Source organism: Argopecten irradians, chromosome 2, assembly GCF_041381155.1.
Source record: "Argopecten irradians isolate NY chromosome 2, Ai_NY, whole genome shotgun sequence".
Taxonomy (NCBI): Eukaryota; Metazoa; Mollusca; class Bivalvia; order Pectinida; family Pectinidae; genus Argopecten; species Argopecten irradians.
In genome coordinates this window covers 26,190,664-26,216,989 of record NC_091135.1, presented here as the reverse complement: position 1 = coordinate 26,216,989, position 26,326 = coordinate 26,190,664, and the positions used below count along the sequence as shown (strand labels likewise).

General features: G+C 34.5%; 1 protein-coding gene across 2 annotated transcripts; it reads right to left on the bottom strand.

Moving 5' to 3' along the window:
* On the bottom strand, positions 1 to 20,762 carry LOC138314953 (dipeptidase 1-like). Of its 2 annotated transcripts, XM_069255610.1 has the most exons (12): positions 20,724 to 20,762; positions 20,488 to 20,568; positions 15,591 to 15,844; positions 10,534 to 10,681; positions 10,226 to 10,358; positions 9,834 to 9,984; positions 9,057 to 9,123; positions 4,154 to 4,330; positions 3,011 to 3,107; positions 2,387 to 2,462; positions 1,364 to 1,499; positions 1 to 809 (listed from the first exon to the last, which is right to left on the bottom strand). In XM_069255610.1, the coding sequence occupies exons 2-12, from the start codon at positions 20,518 to 20,520 to the stop codon at positions 717 to 719; spliced, it is 1,365 nt and encodes a 454-aa protein (XP_069111711.1). In that variant the 5' UTR covers positions 20,521 to 20,568; positions 20,724 to 20,762; the 3' UTR covers positions 1 to 716. The 2 variants fall into 2 exon arrangements, with proteins under 2 accessions (XP_069111711.1, XP_069111710.1); XM_069255609.1 differs by lacking the exons at positions 20,488 to 20,568; positions 20,724 to 20,762 and having other exon boundaries at positions 15,591 to 15,934.
* Positions 20,763 to 26,326: the final 5,564 nt, after the last annotated feature.

Genomic DNA, 26,326 nt, shown 5'->3' with positions numbered 1-26,326 from the left:
CTCACTAAGACATTTTAATGATACAAAATCACACAAAACATACATAAATTGAATACAAAACAGCAACTGAACACGTTATACGATATAAAGGGACTAGTAAGAAAAGATAAAAATCATACAATTTCTTTGAAAATTAGATGTACTATGTCATGTTCATAGAAAACTCAAGAAGAGACGTACACGTAATGAATTCAAAACAACATCTGAACACTTATATGTAGGGGATAGTAAGAAATGATACAAATCGCACATTTTCTTTTAAAATATATACATTGTAGCTTCTCGTCTAGATTTTTCTACGAATATGACACCAGACACCATCAATTATCTTATTTCAAGGCTAAGGAAGCTCTGACTACTTTATATCATTGTTCATCGTTGATTAGCATCATTTAATGGATTGCTTTGATGTTATTTGTTATCATGCTATCGCCAATGTACATTGTAAGTTACGCAATCTCATCAAGAAGACTTTTTCTCGACGATTTTTTCCCACGGTTTCTTATTGCCCGCCAAATAAGCAAACTTTAATTGCATGCGTAAACAAGTTGTGGCTACGTCATTACTTTACGTAAAATAAGTCGCCATTTTCTCAAAACATAATCACGTTCCTCTCAAAAACAAATGGCGTAGTAATATTTATAAACATTTGGTCACAAGAGAAGGTAGTTCTGGATAGCGAAGAGACGAATGGTCTGTAAGAATCACCGACATCATCACAAATTCCAACAGTCTGTCTGGTTGGGGAACAGTCCAGATACCGGCAGAATGTCTTCGTATGGACTCATATAGGCCAGGCGGTCACGCTCCTGTAAAACAACAGAAACAGGATTAAGACGTATAAACAACAGAATTTTGATATTACTCAAAGTATAACTTTAAGTCTGTTACTAATATCACATATCGGTCCTAGATAATCAGAACATAATGGTAATTAATCAGACATATTATGATCATATGATTAATCTTGGTTCGTTTAATGGTATCATTTCTCGGATTAAACTATTCTTATTTCAAAGGTCAAAAGTGTAGATAATACAATAGATAGCTTCAGTTAAGTACAGTTCGTAAACAGTTGAAAACTCTTGACAAAATATTGAACATTTTAATGGAAATAAAGTCCTAAATGACCCTTGCTTTTCTACTAGTAAACAAGTAGTAGGTGAAGGTAGTTGTTGTAAAAAAATCTTCATCACATCACAAATTCAGTCACCCTTTCACGAGTTTTGGAAAGTGATGTTTATGTATGTAGCGGTATTGGACTGGATCGATCATCGGTGACCAGCTGGTAGCTCAGAGGTAGAGGGTTCGAATGCCAGTCTGACCGCTACATTTCCTTCTCTCCTGGTACATGCATTACTACCTTTTCTGCTTGAGTGAAAACCCTGATAAGATTCTTTCCGGCCAATTTGGTCAGCTCTTCCTGTGTCCATCCTCTGCTGACAAGCTCGGCAAACAGAGCAGGATAAGTGGATACATCTTCAAGTCCTACTGGAAGTCTGAAAAAGTTACAACTGACGATGACTTTAACTGAAACATTGTATACATAGAACTGTAAAATAATACACTTCAGTAATTTCGAATATTCGCTTTCTAGACAACCCCTTCTTTGACAGGATTTATAGGATGGCATACTGATGTGTTGCTAACATTGTGAATGTGTTACCATATTGAGAGTCTGTCTATATGTTCTTCTTGTGTCTCTTTGTAACAGCGAAACTCTTGTCGGTTTTTTAATCTCATTAAAAAAAATATTTTGAAAAGCTCATCCCATTCGGTAACATTAAAATGACAACGGGCAAAACAGTCGCCCAACTCCCTCTATTCTGAGTGCTAAGCCAGCGCGGAAACTACCCCTTTTATAGACTATGGTGTGTCTCGGTCATGAGACAAAACCAAGAGCCTTCCTCACAAAGGTAATGGAGACAGTGTCATGGGAAACATTAGAAATATTAGACATTTCTAAGGAAGACGAGAAAAATAATATCCTAAATTTTGTCGCCTTTTACAATAAAACAATTAATTATATGTGATCGAGAATTAATTCGGGATTTACTGATATGATTACGATACTGGTATGGACAGTCCAGTGTTTACATATTACTTAAGTATTCTGTATTTTTAAAATAACCATTTAAATTTTAGGCTCCACAAGGAGGACAGTTATCATTTACAGCTAATTTCGCTTTACCTGTTTACTTCGTTCACCCCTAAAGACACTTTTCGGCTCTCCTAAATCAAAGGCTAGACTAGTCCATTATGAAATTTCAGGGGCGAATGCGTTAATGTTGGTTCTCGAGCAAGCTGTCTCGTTTTATGAGAATGCGAAGGATCAGGTTTATAGACAAATTTAACAAGGACGAAAAGAAAACGATGCTTTACTCACGTAGGGACACCATCATAATCCGCTCCTATGGCAACGTAATCCACTCCAATCAGCTGTTTGATATAATCTATGTGATCTGAAACAAAAGATAGTTTTTCTCTCTTACCTTAATCTACATGAATATTATTCCGACTCTGTAGAGATAAAATAGATTTCACAATTTTGTTCTCTAATAAACAATTTAATCTACTCCACGATTTGTAGTTTGCCAGTGATGCGCATTATGGAAAAAAATAAGTCGATCCAAATGAGGTGACCCCGGTAACAGCGCTTACATTGTCTCCGATATTGTGAACCCTTTATGTCTCCTGGCTTTTGGTTAAATCAAAATAAAACCGTCACCTATATGTGGTGGCATCAGAGCCATCAAACTTTAGGAAACACCAAACAAGACTGACGTCACACTAGCGAAAGTCACTACACAACAACACAGAAAGAAGAAAATCAAAACTTTGTTTTGGCCTATATAAGCAAGTTTTGGTGACAAAACAATTGTGCAAATAATGAAAGAGTTAACTAATAAAGTAAAACAAATGTCTAGTTAAATGCCCACTGCAGTTCTAGTAAAGAAAATGTCCACGTAAATTGTCAGAGAAATGTTTATAATAAAGATGTTGACCTTACCTGCTACTTGGTCCAATGTGGCGGTCGTCCGGTTGGATGGGTAACAGTTGATGTAAAGATCATAGAAATTCACCATAACAACTCCACCATTGTCTCTCTGTGAATACACAACACAATAGTCATTGATGACGTCAGACGTGTATAAAACACCACCATACTTCATGATCAGTACAATCCACCTTACTATAGAGGTCCTAGACTGTGACTTTAGTGTCAATGCCCTTCTAGACGTTAATCACACAGAGAAAATGCTAATTGAATTACTGTCAATGTACGTAGTCAAGCGAAAGATTTAACATGAAACTAATTTTGGGTAGCACAATTTATTGGTTTGTTTGATTAATCAACATCCTCTTTAACAGTCAGGGTCATGTAAGGACGGCCTCCCATGTCTGCGTGTAAGAAGTGTGGGGTGTGTGTTATGGGGGACTGCAGTTTATTCATGTAGTGTCTTGTATAGTGGAACTGTTGCCCATGCCAATGAAGACACCAAACAACACACCACACCCGGTCAAATTATACTGACAACGGATGAACCAGTCGTCCCACTCCCTGTATGCTTAGCGCTAAGAAGGAGCTGAAACTGTCTCGGCCAGGGGACAAAACCCAGAGTCTCCCTTACATGGGTGAGTACTCAACAGAATGTCAAACATGAGGCGGTGGCAATGGAGACGTAAGGAAGAAGAAAATTATTTAGGTAGAAGAGAAAACATAATATTTTAAATTTAGTCGGCTTTTACGATCATGCAATAGGGGCAATTACTGGTACAATTCTCACATGTTTGTTTGTTTGTTTGTTTGTTTGATTCAATTAACGTCCTATTAACAGCTAGGGTCATGTAAGGACGACATCCCATGTATGCTGTGTATTGCGTGTATGTGTGCGAGGTGCATCCTACATGTTTGGTTTGGTTTATTAGGTATGCAATGTATTTCGTCTGTATTTTTGGGAGTCGGTGGTATATTGGTGTAGTGTCTCTTTGTAATTGTGTGACTAGTTTTGGGTTCATATCCTTTTTATAGTGCTTTCTCCCGACTTTACGTATTCATAGTAATCATTATATTAACCACATGTAGATAATGCATACAATTAGAATAACAGCTTAACGATAATGAAATAAACGCCATTTAACCAGATAATACCGTCATTCGGAGCACATCGTCCTGTACGTTTCGGTAATGGTTACACAGAGTGAATGCTGAACTGTGACTGTAGATCACTGGAGCTGTAGTCACGGTGAGGGCATCTATCATTGTTTTCTTTGACACGTGAGATAAGTCGATCAGCATACCAAGGCGATTCATCTCCAGGATCACTTTCTGGAAAAATTAAAATGATTTGTTTTAAATGTTTTAAAATTATTCTTGAAGCATTATGAAGCTATATGCCTAAGGGCTTTTGGTGAATAAAAGAATTGATTGATTGATTAATTCATTGATTGATTCGAAATTGAATTTTAAAAAAGAGAACAGAACGATGTACCACATATATCCACACATCTACAATATTAGTTTTATGTGTTTTTTTGCTTTTGGGTGAAAACAGAATACGTTAAATACCCCAAAATGACTGAATGAGGATCTAAAATCATGCTGTAAAGTAATTCTCTCAGTATTTAATGCAACATTATTTAGAGAACCAATAATTATACCAAATTAGAAAGATTTTTTTTATCAAATATAAAGATTTAACTCATTCATCCCTGAGGACTTATTTGGATTCTCCTAAATCAAAGACTAGACCAGTCCATTATGAAATTTCAGTGGTGAATGAGATAAAATCTGCTATCTACTTTCATATACGAACGTTTAAGACTCCAAACAACACACCCCAATTGGTCACATTATATTGACAATGGGCAAATCGCCTCATTTTCTTTGTTATGAGTGCCTAAGCAGAAGCAGAATCTACTATTTTATAGACCTTTATAGACATGCCTCAGCTAGTATCGGTCTCTTCATTTAAAAAAAAATGTTCATTATAAATTCTATTTCTACGACATCGCCTAACATTAGGCATGGGTGAGAGGGAGGCCCTTCACCATAGACTATAACAGTGGTAGTTTATGCTCCTGTTTGGTGCTCAGCATAAATGGAGTGGGACGATTGGTTTGCCCGTTGTCGATATAATGTAACCTGATGGGTGTCCTGGTGGGTGTCCTGATTGGTGTCTTTGGTGTTTTTTCCCATGAGGGCAGTTCTGGGATCTAAAGAATTTCCAATTATTTAATGTACTATGTTTTTGTTAATTAAACATCTACTTTTATGATCCTGCAAATGCTTGTATGTGCCTTCTGACCACATTGCAAAACTTTTAAAAGGCGACTGAAATATTATTGTTTCTTGACGTTCTATAAGAAAGAAGAGAAAACTCTATAAGAAAGAAGAGAAACAATAATATCATACATACTTTCACTGCCTTGCAGATAGGGCGTTAGAATTGTACCTGCTGCCCCAATTGCATGATAGTAAAAGGCGACTAAATTTATGATATGATCTTTTCTCTTCTTCCTAAGTATCTTAGTTCCTAATATCTCTCTTGACACTGCTCTTTTGGACTTCTGTTGAGCGTTCGCCCATGTTAGGTAGGCTCTAGGTTCTGTCTCCTGGCCTAGACACACTAAAGTCTAAAAGTGGTAGTTTCTGCTCCCGCTGAGCGTTCAGCATACAGGGAGTAGGGCGACTTGTTCGCCCGTTGTCAGTATAATGTGACCGGGTGGGGTGTGTTGTCTGATGTCCTCGGCGGCATGCTTCAGTGATATAGTACTATAAAAACGGCAAGAGTTCCACAATACAAGAAGACACAACAGGAATAAACTGCAGTCTCTCAAAACACGCACTTGCACTTCACATTCGCTACAAACCGCAAACATGGTAAGCCGCCCTTACATGACCCTGGCTGTAAATAGGACATTAATTAATCAAAGAACAAAACCAGCAGAGAATTTCCTCATTCTACCATCCTCCTTAACTCCGCCTCATAGATTAAAAGTATATTGATCTCCCATGTGATGAAGGATTTGGGTTCAACCCTCTAGCCGAAATGCACTTCAAAAATGGTAGTTTCTGCTCTTGCTTAGCGCTCAACTTAAAGGGGAGTAAAACGAATGGTTCGCGTGGGGTGTTTTAGTTGGTGTCTTTGGCAGCATGCTTCAGTGATATAGCACTATAAAAAGGGCAAGAGTCCCATTGTAAGAAGAAGGCAACACGGATATACTGCAGCCGTCCAAAACAAACAGACATTCACACACCAAAGCACACTGTATACATGGAATGCAATAGAATGTAAATAATTTTACAATAATTCAATCTCGCAAATCTCATGGAGGAAATGACAAACTGCTTAGCCTACTATTTTTGCTAAATGTTTGTAGTTGGCACACGACTTAATCCATCCAAACAATATGTTAAATTCGTGGAAACTTGTAACATAGTTATTCTTATTTGAAAAAAAATATTTTACCCAAGGAAGTTTATTTCTATGGCGCAATTGGCGAGAGGCTATAAACCGACGGTTGCTGGTTGATGCCTACTCAAGATAAGTCGTTTTTACTCAATTTATCACCGAAATATGCCATAAATAAAGTTTTGAATTCGTCAATCTACAATGCATACATATATGATTGCTCTTTTATTGCCCAGTAGTGTATACGTTTGTATATATAAATTGGGGTTTGGAGGTGGTTGGCAAAGAGTATGATGTTCTCACAAAAGCTTAATAAAACAATTAACACAGTTGTCGCGTAGATAAGTAGAAAAGTTATTTGCAATGACTATCGATTTAGGGCAGATCGACAGTAAACATCTAGAATTTTTTTAGTAAAATACCTTTGTCAGCGGTGGAGCATCTTTATGCTGAATGTAAAGCATCATTGTATCTCGGCGTATAATCAAAAACTTTCTTGACATAGGCAAACGCTTAATGCAAGGCCTAAGGAGTCATTGAAGAAAATCTCACATCCTACATTTAGTCGCCTTTTTCATCACTAACACAGAAAAGTATGTTTACGGGAAACATCACACCATAAAAGCTAACCGAAATGGTTTTTAATTTTAGACGTAATGGCTCTGAAGGTTTTAATAGGGATGAGTGTTATGTCAGTTAATTATCTCAAACTGTGTGGATGTAAAATGCACTAATGCATAATTGATGGAAGTATAAACTAAGTGCATTTACCGACATAACCCAGGATGATAGCGGGATACAGTCTAGACTGGCTTTAATATTTCATATAGTTTCAAAGAGGTTAAAAATATTCAATTGTACTCATTCACGGCGGTAATGCCTGGATAATGACGTTATAGATGCATTTCTTACTCATAACATTGTATAGTTACCCTGATAAAAATATAATAATTTCCCTTCAACTGGCAGCATCGTACTGTGTACATTGTATTGAGAATATTGTACTGTGTACATTGTACGGAGTATATTGTACTGTGTACATTGTACTGATTATATTGTACTGTGTACATTGTACTGATTATATTGTACTGTGTACATTGTACTGATTATATTGTACAGAGTATATTATACCGTGTACATTGTACTGATTATATTGTACTAAATATATTGTACTGTGTACATTGTACTGAGTATATTGTACTGAGTATATTGTACAGAGTATATTGTACTGATTATATTGTACTGAGCATATTGAACTGTGTACATTGTACTGAGTTTATTGTACTATGTACATTGTACGGAGTATATTGTACTGAATATATTGTACTGTGTATATTGTACTGAGTATACAAGTACAATGGACTAATTACTACCTTACAGAGTTTGACGTTCTATTTAAAGACGCATTATGTTTTTGTGATTGTTCATATGAATTGATCTTTACTTCATTTTGTTCAAATATTAGAAATATATGTAAATAGAACACGTAAATGTGTTTGCCTGAAAATAGCTTGTACGTAACGCGGATGATCACCAAGTAAATCTTAGCGACACAACGGGTTTAGAAGATGTCTAGATTTATTCAATGTTTTACGATGTTCATCCTTATAAAACTGCTTCTTCTTTTCAGAATAAAACACAATACTTCAGTAGAACTATAAACTCCATTCTGGCGATTTTAAAAACGCATTTGTACGCAACAACTACAAAAGAGTGAAGTATTACAAGTAGAGAATATCCTTTGTACCTGTGGATGGTGCATTGTATGGTCTCGTTCTGATTGTTTGCTTAATACTTGGTTATTTCCAATTAATTGACTTTCTATGGTTAACTACTTTTCTGTTTTCATATGACCAATCTCTGATAATAGTTATTAAATGAGTTTGAAGATTTCAAGTAGGATTTTAATTAATGTTTATAGAGACTCAATTTATAAAAACGTCGAAAATAAGATGACAATGCATTAGCGTCGTCTGCCAACATCTATCAGTTGACAAACATACCTGGGGTCGAAGGTTATACAAAGCGGTCCTCATGTGTGATTTTACCCACGTGAGGACTGTGGCACCAACGGAGAGTAAATAAAGGAAATCATTAGTATTCCCCCGTCATTGCTTCAATCCTGACTAACTATGACATTTTTAATAATAAGAAATATCGCCATAAGGTTATCAACTCTGTCATTTGGCAAAGTTTGGTATTTTTACGATTAAAAAATTACGAAAACATATGGGACATTTAACAATTACATCACTTCACACCAAAAAAGGTCCCATATCTATCATATATTAAATGGAAGCCAACGTAAAACGATTTTAATATTTATAATTATGTATAGTTACCATGCATATTTTGTTGTTTCAATATATATCAAAGAAAATATAATGGCAGATAGCTTTTCAGCAAATGTCCATTTATTGACTATGTACATTGATCTAATATCTGCCACGTATCTTGAATTGAACAGGTACCAGATAATATATGCTAGAAGAACCATTAAAAGAGATATCACGAATGGGTGGTTGGTTGATAGGGCTTAATGTCCAATTGACAGTTAAGGTCATATACGAACGGTCTCTCCGTATGAAATGTGTTTGTTTTAATGATAACACTATAGTTACCCTTTAACTGGCTGATTACCTTTCCGAAATCTGTAAGTCCGTTGTGTTCAGGATCACCGTCACGGTCCACCGTCCAGTTGTCGGCCCTGTGAAACAGACATTTCCAAAACAAAATTGAGAGTTTTTTGTTTTTCAAATAATCATTATCAGAACATGTTTATATCTGTAGCCTTATATAAAGATACATCACAAAACCAATTAAATGCAAGAACCGTTTTGAGAAGCTATGTACACAATGAACGTTCATTACCACACAGTAACAAGGATAGTGCAGGGGACAAATAGACGGTCAGCGTAATGGGAATCAAAAAGTAACTTATTTTTATATTAAAAAGCTCTAACTAATGACTAATAAGCTCTAAACATCGGTTTAAATATGTAATAATATATATGATAATAAAAAATAGAAGGAACAATACTAAAGCAAAAGTTTAGATCTATTTTCCGATATACTTCAAATCGGTAGTGTATTTAAGAACAAGGTAAGCATTGCTGTTTGCTTCTAACAGGTGACAAGTGGTCAGTAAACTTATGTATACATGTTAAGTCATCTTGTATACGTGATGTAGTTTGTAATGCAAATGAAGATCCATTTTTATGTAGACGCATAGAGGCATAATACTGGGTAGCTAAAAATAAAGCCAATTTAAAACAAACTATTGTTGTTTTCCTAGAAATTGCAGCACTTTTATGATCCGGTGAATCATGCGGCTATAAGCATGGTGATGTTTCTGTCAATAAGCATCGATAACACACAAAAAGTAGGCTATCATAACCATTTCCACACAAAACGTACCATGGAGTGTTACAACTATGGGTAATCGTCATGTATCTGACCCCAAGGTCATAGAACATGCGCAGATTAGAGAGACTGCTGTCGATGGAATGGCCTCCTTCGAGTCCAACAAGACTTGAAAATTTCCCCTTAGCGAACGTATCAAGGATACCTAGAGTGATAAAATTCATTATTACATAATCTATAAAGCATGTTTGATTGTAGGGTTATATATCAATATTACACGGTTTACCTGTACAGCAAAAATATTGTAGCAGATTTAAATCCTCATGTGTCCCTTTTGTAGAACCGGAAACATAATTTTAAGGTTCAAATTTCAGCCATATCTATTGTAAAATAAATCGTTGTATGATAAAGGAACTAAATTATGCTCACATATACACCTTTCTCACCTTGAGCTGAAGTGACAAATTCAAACACATCCGGGTATTTATTTGTAAATTTTTTAATGGTGTCTAGTTGGTCAAGTGAGCGGCGCACAGCATCTTTGTACTGAGTATTGCAGGACACGTAGCAAGCCCAGAACTAAAAAGACGAAAAACAATCCATCTTAATGCATTTCTTTGATTAACAGAACAATAGATAATAAACTCAATAAACTCACAACAAAATTATATAATACAATGATTAGTAACGGTTTTCAGTAGTTGAGCTATATAGAATTTAACTCTGCCTTCTTTTTTTATTGCTGCTGTAATACCTGGGCCCCGAGTCTGCCTTGTCGTATCCTAGGTATGTCAGTATGTATAGCAGCATTGGGCCACTCCAGCCTCAGATCACCCCTCATGTCCACTCTGTACACCTTATTGTCCACGTTTTTAAAGTACTGGTAAGATAAGTCATTATGTCTGTAGAAGGAAAGCTAATGTTAGGTAAGGCATTATTTTACCCTAAACAAGGATATCTTCATCTTTTAATAAACAATACAGCTGTTAATAAACAATTAGTCAGAAAATATCAAATATCTTATTTTGCATATTTCGGTAAATACACGTTACCGTATCCACGTCGCATTTCTATCGGCTAAAAGCGAATATAGTTTTGGTAGAAATAAGTCACACGACTCGTGGTTGTTTGATATGGAATTTATTTCACACTCGTAAGCTATTTTTTAAAGTTACAAAAGACGCCCGCTAAAGGTCGTGTCTTTTGTAACATTTAAAACATAACTCCTCTGTGTGAAATGTATTCAATAGCTAACAAGAACTCGTGTGTAACCCTTATTTACATGATATTTTGGCATGTTTGTAACTTTTGCATTGCGATCATAGCAATAGTAGAGAAATATTCTTATTTGTTCCCATTAGGATGAAACAGGCGATATCAACCTTCGGAGTATGATTCTGCGCTGTCAAACATTCGGCAAACCTCTTGTTTAATAACATGAAGAATCTTAATGGTTAAATGGTTATATCAATAAGATGTAATAATCATTAAAGATGCTCCACCACCGACAGAGTATAAATGATATTAATCATTTGAACAATAATTGGTGTTAAATCGTGTATACATATGCCTAATTAAAACAAAAAATAATATAAAATAATTTGTTCGCATTAGGTGCATGCGCAATCAGTACTTCAGTCCATATAGAATATAGTGTCACAGAATTTTTCCGGGATGCAATTGATTATTTTTCATATTTTTAACTTGAGGTAAAATTAGAAGCTCAAACTTTTCAATGGTGGTAATGGTGTAAAGTACGTAACTTTTGTAACTGAAGAAAATTACTAAATCGTCTGCTCCTGTTTTTGATAGTGAAAAAATAGCATTTGTGTCAGCGGTTGAACATCTTTAAATGTTATTTTCTAAAACCGAAATAAAGAAATGAAAATTACAAGTAAATAATCTGAAAATATCAAATGCAAATACAAACTACTGAATACTATCATTATAATTCCTAAATTAACAGGGAAACAAATGCTGTGAAATGAGGAAAGCATTGATTTCCCCCCATTTTTTCAGACGACAGTATGAAACTTAAAACTACTTCCATTGAAAGAATTGACGTCGCCCTATTGTGGTCATCGTTCATGGTGGTTGTTGAACAAGAATGTTTACATATAAGGCATATCTTAAAACTCGAGTAAAGTATGACTATTTCTTAGCAACCGAGCAGTCTAAGCAAACAGTTACAAAGATTTCAGCTTTCTATATTGCTATTATCGTTCTTCAAATAGCCATAAAACAATTTCGAATGATGAAATGGAAATGAGCACGATAATAAAGCGGTATCAGTATATACTTCAACACTACTATATATATATACTCTCAGCTTCTGACGATTTTATATCACTTGTGGAGTGTCAGGGTACCAATATGGAGAGGTATTGAAGATAACGTAGTGAAAAGGAGCATATCGCATACACACGGAAGTAACATCTAACTCCAGGCATTATGGTCAACCTCACATAAAACTTAAATAAAGGGATCTTAGACTGTCAATCGTAAGACATTGAGTAAAGTTCAGACTGATGGTCATCCCTTCGCTGTATCATAGGCCTTGAATCTCCGACACCATCATTTGGACTATAAAAAATGTTAAATACCGAGTATTCGTTTAACTGTTTTGAAGAGTATAAAATATTTAATGGTAATTTTCATCAATTTAGATATTTCAGTCTTTCTTGAAACAAGCATCTTTTTGTTCAGAAACATTAATTAGCACGCCTAAACAAGTCTTACTATATTTTGTGAAGGTCATTTTTTCTTTTCATTCGCGCAATTAATCTTAAACGACTATTTAAGGTTAGGTAATCTTTTGTTGCTAATGTTTGCGGCATCTTCCTTATTTCTTCCTCAACCCCTCCACACAACCCCCATCAATGTTCCTTCTTCGTCTCTAATAGTTTTTTCATATTGCTTATAAAACCTAAACATGGCCATGTACAGCTGTACTAACTACACGATGTCAATGTCTATCGTACTCTTTAGTAATGCTATATACTTTGCATGTCGTTCGCTGAGTTCACAATTTCCTACATTAAAACTGCACATTATTTCCAACAGTTAAAATACTGTTTTTATTGCAATCAATATAGTTTGAATATTCAATTCGCCATTTCCAGAGAAATTAAATCACATGCCTCTTCACTGTGAAATTAACATGATGTGCCAATCAATATGAATTAATAATAATAATAATATATTTCCTCGAGGCTTACATTTCATCAAAACCTGAGAATATCCAATAACAAATTGTATGGTGAAATGAATTATTTACCCATCTCTAAACCGATCCGTGTGCATTGTGTTCTTCAACTGGGTTTAAGAGTGTGGTTACGTGTTATAAGTAATGCTGTTTTGTGTTGTAACCAATACTCTATAAAGGACAGTGAGATGTATATTGTTACATCAACGTATGATCTGTTACCTGTGTTGCATTTGCTACCTTTGTACTTGTCTATCAACAATCAGAAATTAGATTTAAGCAACCGTTAAAATCGGACATGTAAAAATAATTGCCAGCTGTAGTTTATCCTCGATATTCCATGAATTATCACACTGTCGTTATTCAGTATTTGAATATTATAAAGTTATCTGCCCTTGTGGGTAGTACTGATTGGGACATCATGTGTTTGTGAGTATACGTAATGACCATACTTTCACAGAAAACGACGTAAGTTTCGTTCACAGAACAATGTATACCTACCAACAAGGTAATAACTCTGTAATATGCAAAAGGGAATAACATGGAGATCAGGGGGTTTTAATCCTAATTCTAGCGTAGAAGATGCTAGCCTTATGAGCAAAATAACAAACACATTGGTTTGGGTGAAAATCAGACCATAGTTTACTGTGTATTACATGATCATAAAATATAGCAGTATAGCAATGTATTTATTTTCATAGAATTAACTTAAACTATGATCTTCAAATATACTTATATATTAAGTAATTAAAATAACAAAAAGGTTAAAACAATAGGGTGGGTGGAAAAATAGAAAGAAAGACATTTGCCTGCTGCCACCTAGCTTGCAAATTTAGAAATTTAAATGTTTTCACATCAGACAGGGCATAATTTTATTATTTTCATGATTCCCCATTGGTCAGTTAGAATAATTAAATGCTGATTTACTACTATAAGGCATTTAATATCATTGGTCAGTCAAAGTATCTATCGCTCTGGAATTGATCTTATATAATCGGAAACACATCATATCAATAGGGGGATTAACTATGGTAGCTAGACCCGCTTACTTCCTATATACAATAAATAAATAAGACGAGGTATTATCTTTTCTTTAGGTCATAATTGACACAACAAGGTCTTAAAGGAAGAACGAGCAAATAGTTTAAATCTGTAGTAATTTTACATACATAGTATTGCCTACTAGCATTGTTTTAATAGCATATCAATAACGTAATATTCATATTATATAATCACTGTCGTTATAACATGGCCGCAGTGTTACACAATATGGGGTCGCAATATATAGCATGTTTTATTTGTATATTTTTATTTATACATATGTTATGCAAAAGTATCTTGCTTCGACTTCATTATTTATTTTTTAGAATTAATGGAATTTAAGTGTCTACAATTGAAAATAATTTCATTTTTTCATTAACGTCCATCGATGAGCGAGATTAAAGTGTTTGTTATTTGGCTGGAAAGGAAAGATTCTTGAAATAATTCACTTGATACGAAGCTAAATCACACCACATCAGCTTACATAATACATAAGACTTTACTTGTGCGTTTATATATGTATACATCAAAGCCAATACAAACAATTTGCATAATGTATTTTATCATAGTGACAATCTGGAATATTTCAACCATGATGCATCTGAATGGTAATTAGATCAGTTTCGCATTTCTCTATGTAACTTTGTTAAACTTTTATAAAAATGTACTGATGGATATGTTCCAATGCTTGCCTTCTAAAACTTTTATAAAAACAAACTGTTGGATATTTTCTCGAGCTTAGATTAAGAAACACATTTGTGATGTTTTTGTAAGAAAATATGATGATCCTGTGAGGATAATAACCTGACAGAGTTTGGTTGAAAGAATTACCATAAAACAACGTCAATGTAAACGAAGCCGTATGATCTACGTTTTATGCCGATAGTATGAAAAACAGAACGAACAGTTACAACCAGAAAAGCTCGTCACTGAGTCGCTCTGAAGATAGTCTGCTAATTGCAACTTGTGGTAATGAATATTGGCCTTTCACAAATAGATATTTTTAATCAATTCTAATGTTATTATCTATCAACTGTGGTGATAAACAGCATTCCTCTTCATGACATTACAAAATATACAAGTAACCAAACATAACGATTTATATAGTAAATCAAAAATCAAAATTAGATATTTAAAACAAAAAAAAACGATTTTCGAACAAAAAAAAAATATAAAAACCTCAAAAATAGTCCGTTTAACAGTATCTACGTATATCATTAAATCACATCAGAAACCCTTTGTCACTGCCATACTTCAAACTTTCCTGTTCAGTGTAAAAGGGAAAGTCACGATTACGTTCACTTAAAATAGATAAAAATATTGCATACTTAAGACGCTACAAAACGGGAAAGTAACATTTCAGATGAAATAAGAAACTATCGATTCCCATGCTCGGAATATATGTTATGAATTCTATGATATAGAAAATGTCACGAATGTTCTCTTTTCTCCAAGAAATCGCCACGTCTGTATATCAGCCATTCGAAAGCGACGTGTATCTTGTGTTATGAGGTTATAATCGTAATTTTTAAAACCAATGAAAATGAGTGTTTTTAATGACTTACCCATCGATGAGTGGATAACTTTCTAACACACAGTTAGCTATGTCCAGGTTCCTTGTGACCGAGCCCTCGTGGGAGAAACAGTCAGGAGTGGCCAGTCTACATGGTAGGACAGGGCTGGTGGATGCTGAAGACGAAGATGGATTATCCACAACAGTATCTTTTCCAGCGACGATGCCAAGAGCGATAGCAAGAGCGACGATTATGACAATGGCAACAACGGCAAGGTAAACAGACCATCGTCCTAGTGTAGACTTCTGTTTAAATGAAAGTTGTGAAACTAATTCCGAGCGCGATTCTCCAACATTGCTATTCGTACGCATTTCAGCCATGACGAAAACAAAAAGTAAGAAAACGTTGTCCAATGCTTAATTTATAAAGATATACGCAACATCAATTTTCATCAAATTTCATTCGAAATTCTTCTTAAAGCCTAAGAAGATATTTGTCGATATCTTCCAGAAAAAAATGCCTTGCAAAATTTGACGTGTAGCTTCATGTATTCCGGTATAAAGTTAGGTGTCACGGTACTGTCCGTTTACGACGTAACGACCACTTAAAGACACGTGACTTTGCATGGACAAACATAACCCCATACTTCGGAATGAAACGGAGATCTATGTATCTATGTATTTATGTAAATTTCAAATTTGGTGGGACATTGTACATATTCAACATATGCACATAACATCACATGACCTGTCACCAGAAAAAATTACAGACGTAATGTATTTTACCTAATACACCACCTTTTACTCTCAATACCTAACGACGTTGTCCATGTCTACAGTAATAGTCAGATATGTCATTAATAAAGATGGCATACTACAAGTAATGAATCAATATCTTTATTGACAAGAGTAAATAATAATGGTATAATTACGATTGGGGTCAAAGCTGTCTGCGGCTTTCTGTTGATCACGAATAAAATAATACGAAAAGCGGTTAACCCCGCTTTGTACTAAAGATACGGTATATGGTATGTGTAAGATACTCATGTGTAAATAGCTTGCTAATGCGTAACAATGTATAATCATAAAACATACATAGGTTTACATGAATAATTTATATTATATAATTATAAAGAAAGCACTCTGAACCATTTTTTATGTGTCCACGCGCTTCTTGTTAGTTTAATTTCTAGGTCACTGGTTTATTGCCTTTAATATAACGACACAGGTCAGAAATGTGAAGGGTTGGAAATTCAGGACTTTTACTAATTACCATACTTGACGCATATAAAACGAGGATTTAGTATGGTATGTGATATACTGCAAACCATAGTAACCTTACTACAGCGTTTTCATGCCTATACACTTTTAAACATCGATTTAATTGCGCGACCTTAACAGATAATATAATTGACACATTTTTGCGGCGTTTTCTTTTCGAGGTTTTTCATCAACATTGGTTTACAGTATGCCATTTTGGTATTCCGCTTGAAATTAAGCAAAATTAGCATTTTATTTCATTTCTTTATTTTCCTATGAACCTTTATTTACCTTAAATATGTTGTAAGAAATACAGTTTCCTTTACAAAACTTATACATTCTTTGTAATAGTCGTCTTGAGAACTGATATCTTAATCTAATGGGAAATGTCACCACCTTGAGTATAAAACTATTGATGGGTTTGGTCAGTCTTATTAGCTAGGCTTTTCATATTTTCTTGAGTACATAATCCTTAACAGAAAATCACACATCTGCTATATCCGAAAAGCACAAACCGCATTGACTCTTCCGGTCAGTTCTGACACTGAGAACAATTTTTATTGTCCGAGAATTAAGACAAGGTGAGCACTTGCAATTAGTCCCCGTCAAAGCCATTAGCATGACGTAACAGTATTAGTGACGGGTTGAGTTGAAATATTCGAGCGTAAAACCCAAGCTTACGTTTGACCAATCAAAGTTTCGACATTGGTATTTGTATTTTGAGTTAAATTTTATCATCCTATTAAGTTCTCGTCTTTTCGAGGACAGTCAGTTTAAATTGTCTCTAGTGCCCAAATTCATCACTTCTCTTTGGGACAGAATAAAGACAACACTGAATCGGCTGTCTCCTCATATTTTACAGAAACTACATAAAATTTCACCGACCACAATAACACGGTGAAAACTTTTGATTTGTCCTGATACTGTGAAACAATTTACTTTCACGAATTTACTGTTTAATGTTTATCTCTGCGAATACATAATTATAAACCTCGTTTATATTGTTACATATTTTATTTTCAAATCCGCGAATTTTAGTCTGTAACACAATAGACTTGGAACATAATTATTACATAACAGTTTTGCACCTGTATCAGCCGTGATGTGTATTGGGTTAAATTGATGTCCAGGACACTTAATGCCCTTGGGGATGCCAGTCTGGACACAATAACTAAATTTGAGTATTTGCTAATTAAAGTATTCAATAGCGGATAGAGCTTTTAAGTACCCGATATGAAAATAACTGGTAAGAATTTAGGAATCTGGCCAGGACAGTTCGCTGAGCTGACCAGGGTAGCTTGACATCACGCTATCACGCTATCATTCAGTCCTTAACCAATTAATGCAGGATACTTTTGAGATCGCAAAGGGTAATCAAGGACTTGGTCAAACCTCGATATAAAATGAGGTGCGCGATCTATTTGCGAGAGTTGCGTGCCGGTATACGAACTAACAACACCTTCGTATACCCTATAATTGCCCCACTCGATTCGGACAATGAAACCTTAAATGTTTTAATTATATTTCGAGAGAATAACAATTTTCGCATCAACGCTGATACATTAGGAAAAGGATGATGTTTTACACTAAGAAGGAACTGTAGTTCGTTTTGATGTACATATAGAACTGATTTCCTTTGTACTTAGTTATATCTGGATCTATTAAACCAACAATTAACTTTGAAGCTGGGATGGATTATTATGTCGCATAAATAAAGCATACGAAGTGTCAAAAATCTTCACGAACCTGTTTTTGAAATAGAATTCGCGAAATTTAGCGATCACAGTCGAATGTTTATCTGCGCGAATTCATATAAATCTCGTTTATATTGATACATATTTACCTCTAATTTTCAAATTCGCGGACGTTAATCTTCGCGAACCTGTTTTAAAACAGAAATCGTGAATTTTAGTGACCACGAAAGAAAGTTTACAGTAATCATCTTACAAAACCAAAAAAATGACTCATCTAAACCGATATTTACTCTGTGATTTTTTTGGGAATATTAGCCAGCAACATTTAAACATGTAGAGCAAATATTGCTAACGAACAGCTGACTTTGAACAGCGATGTTTATAATGTACATACGTACAACGTCTTATATGTAATATGCATGATCATGCTCAGTTTTTCAAAGTGAAAACAAATTGAAAATAAATCCTTCGAGACTGACAAACACATGATCTTATAAACAGACCAAAATAACTGACAGAAGTAGATTAACACGTGTAACGAATTTGTTTACTGAGACCTGAAAGTGTCGTCTAATACAATGTAACTACATCAAACTTGCATGAAAGGTATGAATTACTTCTGATAGCTACTTACACCTTGGTCTATTGCAAACGTAATGTACTTAAACTTTGACCTTCCGTGCCTAAGTGGGCCTATATAGTTGATAGAACAATTGCTGTCTTGTATATACGATTTAAGGGTGTTATCAACTGCCAGCAATCGCGTTCACTATAGAAGAATACACAAAACGAATATACCGCAGTCTTCCAAAATAACTACTTCATACAGCTACACACCACATAGATGGGAGGCCGTCCTTACATTACCATGGCTGTTAATAGAACGTTAATTAATCAATCAAACAAACAAAAAATGTTCATGGATTGACATTTTGAAATAACTGTTGTATAGGTCTAGTAATAGATCCAATGTGGGTTTTTTTACATAATCCTCACATTACCATATACCTTTTATCAGAATCATGAATTGGGTCCGGGTTGTCAAGTGCATTAAAAGACGCCCGACGTTGATTGCACCAATTTATTGGGATTTACTTCTCTGTTTATGCGATTCGAGATTCTAGGAAATTAAAATAAAATTCTTAAATAGCTGGTTGTCCATCTCGGAGTCGCGAGTACGATATTGTCCGATAGCCTGGAAATACAAGCTTCCATCTACCTTCTAAATCATCTTTATGATGATCATTCCTATTTATTGAGACACATAAAATAAGGTTATCAAATTAGTGTTCTTTTTGTATCCAATTGGACCCCCCCCCATTTTTGACAGACTTGGCGATAAAAAATAACATCTTTAATAAAATTTCATATGAAATGAAAACAATTTGATATTTTTAATCACATAACTACAACATACATTTTCAAAGATTTTTAACTTCAAAATATATTTAAAGATGCTCCACCGACGACAGAGCATAAATGATATAAATCATTTGAACAATAATTGGTGTTTAATCGTGTATATATATGCCTAATTAACACAAAAAATAATATAAAATAATTTATTTCACCTTTGGTGCATGCGCAATCAGTACTTCATTCCATATAGGATATAGTGTCACGGAATTTTTTCGGGATGCAATTAATTATTTTTCATATTTTTAACTTGAAGTAAAATTAGAAGCTCAAACTTTTCAATGGTGGTAATGGTGTAAAGTAAGTAACTTTTGTAACTGAAGAAAAATACTAAATCGTCTGCTCCTGTTTTTGATAGTGAAAAAATACCATTTGTCAGCGGTGGAGCATCTTTAATGTAACTACATTGTATGTTTAATAGCAGATTTAAATCACTTCTGAATTAGGTTATTTCACTGATTAATGCGAAATATTATAGGAGCGAAGTCATCATATCTCGCTGATCATGTGACAAGTCAACAAGGGATCATCAACAAGCAATTCAAACATTTGGTGAAATAAGTATGTTAGTATACCGACCTCTATGAGTGGTTCCGTCTCCGAGAGAATCATGTCTGGTTGTGGTTTTATTACCAAACAAATCACTAAGTGTACTGGTCACTGAAAATTCCATATTTTTCTACATTAACAACTAACCAATCGACAGTGAGATCCTATATTCCAGAGTGATTGCAATGGTTGAAATCGATTTTAAATTAATTCGAAAACACATGTTTACAATGGTACTATTAACAAATACAAGACACGGTGCATACCTGTTTCTCTGCTGTCACAGAAATGCAGGTAAATTTGCTATATGCGCAATAATTATTATCTCTGTCTTTAATCATTAAAATAAAATTCAACACAGTGTCTCACGCATGCATGTGAATAAATAATCTACGTGTATCTGCGACCGAATTTTACTATGTTTACATCAGTGAATCATCATTAAGTACATTCACGTCAGTAGGATTGCCAGGTCTCTCGTTTTGTTTTTGTATAAAGTCGTAACAAACTTGAAATAACCTTACTGGTTAATGGGACCACGGGGATTACTTTGCTTTTTTGACAGTACTGTCAAAATCATTTTGAGATCTTATTTGGCTTTTTTTTTAGTTAAAATTTTAAAGAAGCTCCATCGCTGACGAATGGCATTTTTTCTCTATCAAAAACAGGAGCAGACGAATTAGTATTTTTCTTCAGTACAAAAGTTACTTAATTTATACCATTATCATCATTGAAGAATTTGAGCTTCTTATTTTAATTCAAGATACTAATTAATTGCGTTCGGAAAATAATCTATGGCACTCTGTCCTTTACGGAATGAAGCACTGACTGAATTGCGGATGTACAAACAGCAAAACAAATTTTATAACATATCAAAAGCACTTTTTTTATTCGTTAGAATGAAAAATGCGACACGTGTAATTTTTTTTCATTATGCCTGTTGTCAGAATTATCACGTTGTAGAGTTGATAGCAAAATGAACCTATATTGATACCAAAGAACTTGTTTATTTGGTACTCTAACGCAATCTTGGGCTATCGATAAGATATAGCTTTAATGAGGTATATCTTGATTACAATATATTTTAGCATGTTATCAATATATTCGTTACAGAACATACATCCTTTATACAAAATACCGTATTACCGGTTATTTTGGCGGACCAAAATTTTCGTGATTTGATCGATGTTATCTTTTCGCGATATGGATTTTAAAGGTTAACATCCTTCAATCATTTTTCTATATTTTTTTGGATCAAATTTTCGCGATCCTAGCAATGTCCCGCGTAATCGCGTAAATGTTATCCCCGCGAAAATAACCTGCTATACGGTACTAATATATGGGATAAATGGTAGACATTTATGAATACCCAGGTTGCTATCAAGCTAATACTTTTGACATCGGATGTTTGGTGGCTCGGTATACTCTACATTAGGTTTGGGCACGATTTCAACTGTGCATTTAAGTATTGGTTGTCATATTTTTGAGATGCATTCGTATGTAACATACATTGGCTATAACCAATAGTGTGTGTTAGCCCAATGTATGTCACACACCAATGCATATCAAACATATGACAACCAATATTTATATTTACATTTAACTTGAATATATTTTCAAATTGATCAATTTTTAAAATATGTTAACAATCTTCAGTGAAATCTCACACTGACGTAAACCAAGCTTTTTTGTGACCTCTTGAACTCATTATTAGGACGCCAGAGCCTTACTGACTGTTAATATTGTAAATGATCGTACATTGGCTTTAGTACCAACATATAGGTATCAAGCTTCATACATCTCTCGAGAGTCATAGCTGTCAAGGTAAAGAGAAACATGTTTTATCTCTTTGGGAGCCGTTTGTGTAAAAAAAAAACCCACCAAAATAAATGTCATTCCCTTTGTATTCTTCCATATAGGTTGTATATGTATAATGCATATAATATAACAACACAGCTTTTCCTTCTCCAAATCAATAAGTAAATCAATACGCCATTGTATCATATCTTTTACGACATTATCAAATATTTACTTTTCCTTGAATTTATTGCTGAAGAACGTAAAACAGCCTTATACAAAGAGTGTTTGAAATAAAAACATATTGATAATAATGAAATATGAATGAAACTATATGAGCGCGTCAAAACCATTTAATAAAACATGGAAAGACAAAACACAAAACAATTTGCCTTCATTTGCTGTCATTCCCAGGTCCCATTTATATTTATACCAAAGTGTATATGTGATCAATGACGACAATGGAACACAGTGAACAATTATGCTCGAGTGCCATTTTTTATAATTATGGAACAATTTCATCAAAGGGGGGGAGGGGTTACTGCAAATTATAATGATTATAATGAAGCTGATTTATTGAGGAATTTTGCATGCTAAATGATAAGTAATTGGATACAGATTATTTCAAATTGTTTTAGCACCAAATGTAAATTTATTCTTACTGCTTCAATGACAAACATGCATTTTATATACATTCTTTTCATTCATTAACCCTATTATTACACAAATAACTTTCATACATACATGGATATTTATACATTCCAAAGAATCGATTGTGGGCGGCCATATTATTTTAAAGAAGTGTTCATTTGTTTTGTCAATAAAGAAATAAAAACTAGTCACATATCTTGAAGATACAGTCAGATGGGAATTGAAACATCACTTATGATGTTATTATGATAAACTAATCATCAATCTACGATAATTAGATTAGAACCAGGTTATAAAAGAGTATGTTTGCAGACAGGCTTTTGGAATTGTTAAAAAAGCTGTCATGATTTTAGTAATTGATTATCGATTTTCTTCGCTTAAAATGGTTTTTAAAAAATGAAGTCCGCATGTACATTTGTGACTCTAAGTCAGTTCGTGCATAATTCATAGTTAATCAAAAATTGTGATGAGATAAAAAATATATGACATACCAATGCTTACCTGTTTATCAATGTAGTTTTGAACTTCTGTATAAGTGTATGTCTTCATGAATAAGTCCTAATAATCAGGGCCATATAGGGAAGAACCCCCCCCCCCATGTCTACAGTGTGTTGCGATGTGTGAATGTCTGTATATTTTGGGAGGCTGCATTATATTCGTGTTGTGTCTCCTTAAAGTAGTGACTCTCATGATAAGTACTAACATATTAATGTATTACCCAGGTCGGCCTAAATAACACAATCCTATAGTGTGATTCCTAATTGAAATAATGATATCCAGATAGTTGACATTTCACACTACATTATTGTGTATATCAAAATTTCCTACTAAACAGTGATCGAATACTGGGATGGTCGCTACAACAAGTTTATATTCTCCTAATGTTGCTTTATTCTCTTACAAGGTAACGAGTAAACATAATTTTTAGAATGACATTTACTCAATTGCAAGTTCACTGAACAATTCTATATAATGCATAATATCGGAAACATGTCAATAATTAGAGAGAATGGATGGTACGGAGCACGAACGGTTACAAGTAAGCACATTTTTAGAATAGCATTTACTCAATGACATTATAACAACTGCACAATTGTGTGTCTAGAGAAAAAATAAGAAATAACTGGATATTTGAGACATTGTGTGGTATGATTTAAAATATGTATCTGCCTTTTTGATTAGCCGTACTGTGTAAATTGCGTTATCACCGACAGATATAGAACTGTACCTACACAATAACACAAAACATGAAAATGGAAATGTTTTAATAATTATTTTAAGAAGACCTTTAAAATCACAAAAAAGGTCGATGACTGTGCAGACATATATATACAGTTTTCTAACAATCACATTTTTACAAAAATTGAAAACTATGCATGCTATACGTTGTAAGCTATTTCATTTATAGAAAACTGCAGGTGAATAATTTATGTACCATCTTCCCAAGTCAAAGTATATTTTCTTGCTTTTAAAGCCTATTTTCAAACACATTATGTTTGATTCGTTACTTCCCCGCATCCATGACCATATCTGCGTACCTTTTCCACGTGAAATGAAAATATCATAATAGACCCACATACACGTCTAAGGTTTACATCGGCGAATAACCCGCAGGCCATCTGCAAGTGCAGGTTATCTGAAATTCATTTTACAAAATCATAGATAATGTCGGATTATGCTCCCAGTGGTCTATACCCCAGTGCGGGTAATATACAGGAATTGTGGTAATGCATTATTGCTCAAAGGGAATGTAGCCTGATGTAAACGAACCTTTGGTGCTTTAATGGCTAGCAGATGGAAGCAGTAGACTTAAAGATTGTACGAAGTGACAATTAATGATTACATTGAATTTAAAAGATTGTTATACAAAGATTTTTTTATCACAAAGGATTATCAAACGATCTTGGTCGGTTGAATTTTTGGCTAGCGGCTTCTCTGGTCTTCTCTTCCTTCTTAAAATATTCCTCTCTTACTTACACCATCGTCGGAGACCCACGGGTGATCGCACTACACTACGCTACACTTATCACCCGTGGGCAAACTCCTCGTAAAATCCTCGTAAAATATGCTGATTCACACACTAGAATTGAACAGTTAGAATACTCGATATATAGTTCGGAACTCTTCAGAATGAAGACTAGTTTATTAGCTTGAAGATAAACAAAAACTGGCGGCGCCCATAAAAAAACATGGGAGTTTTGTATAAAAACGATCAAGGACAAATCATACAGATCTCTATCTTCCAAATCTCATATGACCACATAGGTCATGGCAGTATGGTGAGTGTGGAGGTATGACACCAGGTAAAAAAAACAAAAAGTTCCGAAGTCTAGCAATCGTTACTTTTTGTTTTTTTACAATTACCTGCATTGGTGATAGCAGAGGAGCTCCAAAAAGTGTCGAGTTCGCTGGCGAACCAAATCAAAATGGCACGAAATGAGCAATGCATGTCCCGATTAAAGTAGTATTACAACTTGTAGAGAAAAAGAGACGTGTGAATACTGGTATGGATGAAAAGATTGAACCTTTATGAAGATATCGTTTTATAAATACGTAGGTAGGTGACGATTAAGTATGAAAATACAGAGTCACAAAAAAATAGGTCAGATTTCTAGCAAGCGATCGATGAATCCCATGTGTTATTTTATATGTATTTCTGGCTATTTTTTCATATAGAAACTATACATGGCCCTTTGGCACAATATCGTATACCCAAACATTCGCCAGGTGCTAGTGTTGGCCAACTTTGATGTGCTGCCGTATACTGTACATAACCCTTACTCTGATTGGATGAAATCCCATCACAAAAGTGTACTGGAAAATTCTTGATGCATATAAATTACCTGGGACGATTTTACCTGGAGTTTGCCCACGGGTGATAAGTGTAGCGTAGTGTAGTGCGATCACCCGTGGGTCTCCGACGATGACTTACACAGACATACGTTTGTTGAAGATGCATAATATATATTCATGAAAAATAAATGTCGGATCACGCCTTTACAAATAGAGAGGACAACTTCACGCATAAAAGAAATGATTAATTATTAAATGATATTGAATGATAAGACCATTTGGGTCATTTCGATTTCAAACTTGCGTATGCGTAGCACATATAGATAACCAATGTTTGGCAAACAGTGGTAAAAATTGGTTCACAGACAGGCGGAAAGGCTTGACTGAAGTATGACGGTCAAAAAGGACAAAGAATGAAAAGCGATTCGAAAATAAACCATTCCATGGTCATTTGGTAATGCAAGTACGGTATTGAACTTTATTAAGTCGTTTACTCAAAGACATATTTAAATCATTTTGAGCAAGGTTAACTAAAAAACTACTAGACTTTTACCTTGGTAAGTTGCCATTACAACCCTACTCTTTCATACCCAGCACATGAGAGTTATGCATGATTGCAATACCTGTA

Coding starts and splice junctions, on each gene's coding strand:
- LOC138314953 (XM_069255609.1), bottom strand. CDS start 15,919: ATGGCTGAAATGCGTACGAATAGCAATGTTGGAGAATCGCGCTCGGAA. Junction 9,985..10,225: donor ATTTGTCACTTCAGCTCAAG/GTGAGAAAGGTG, acceptor TTATCACTCTAG/GTATCCTTGATACGTTCGCT. Junction 1,500..2,386: donor GATTATGATGGTGTCCCTAC/GTGAGTAAAGCA, acceptor TAACTTTTTCAG/ACTTCCAGTAGGACTTGAAG.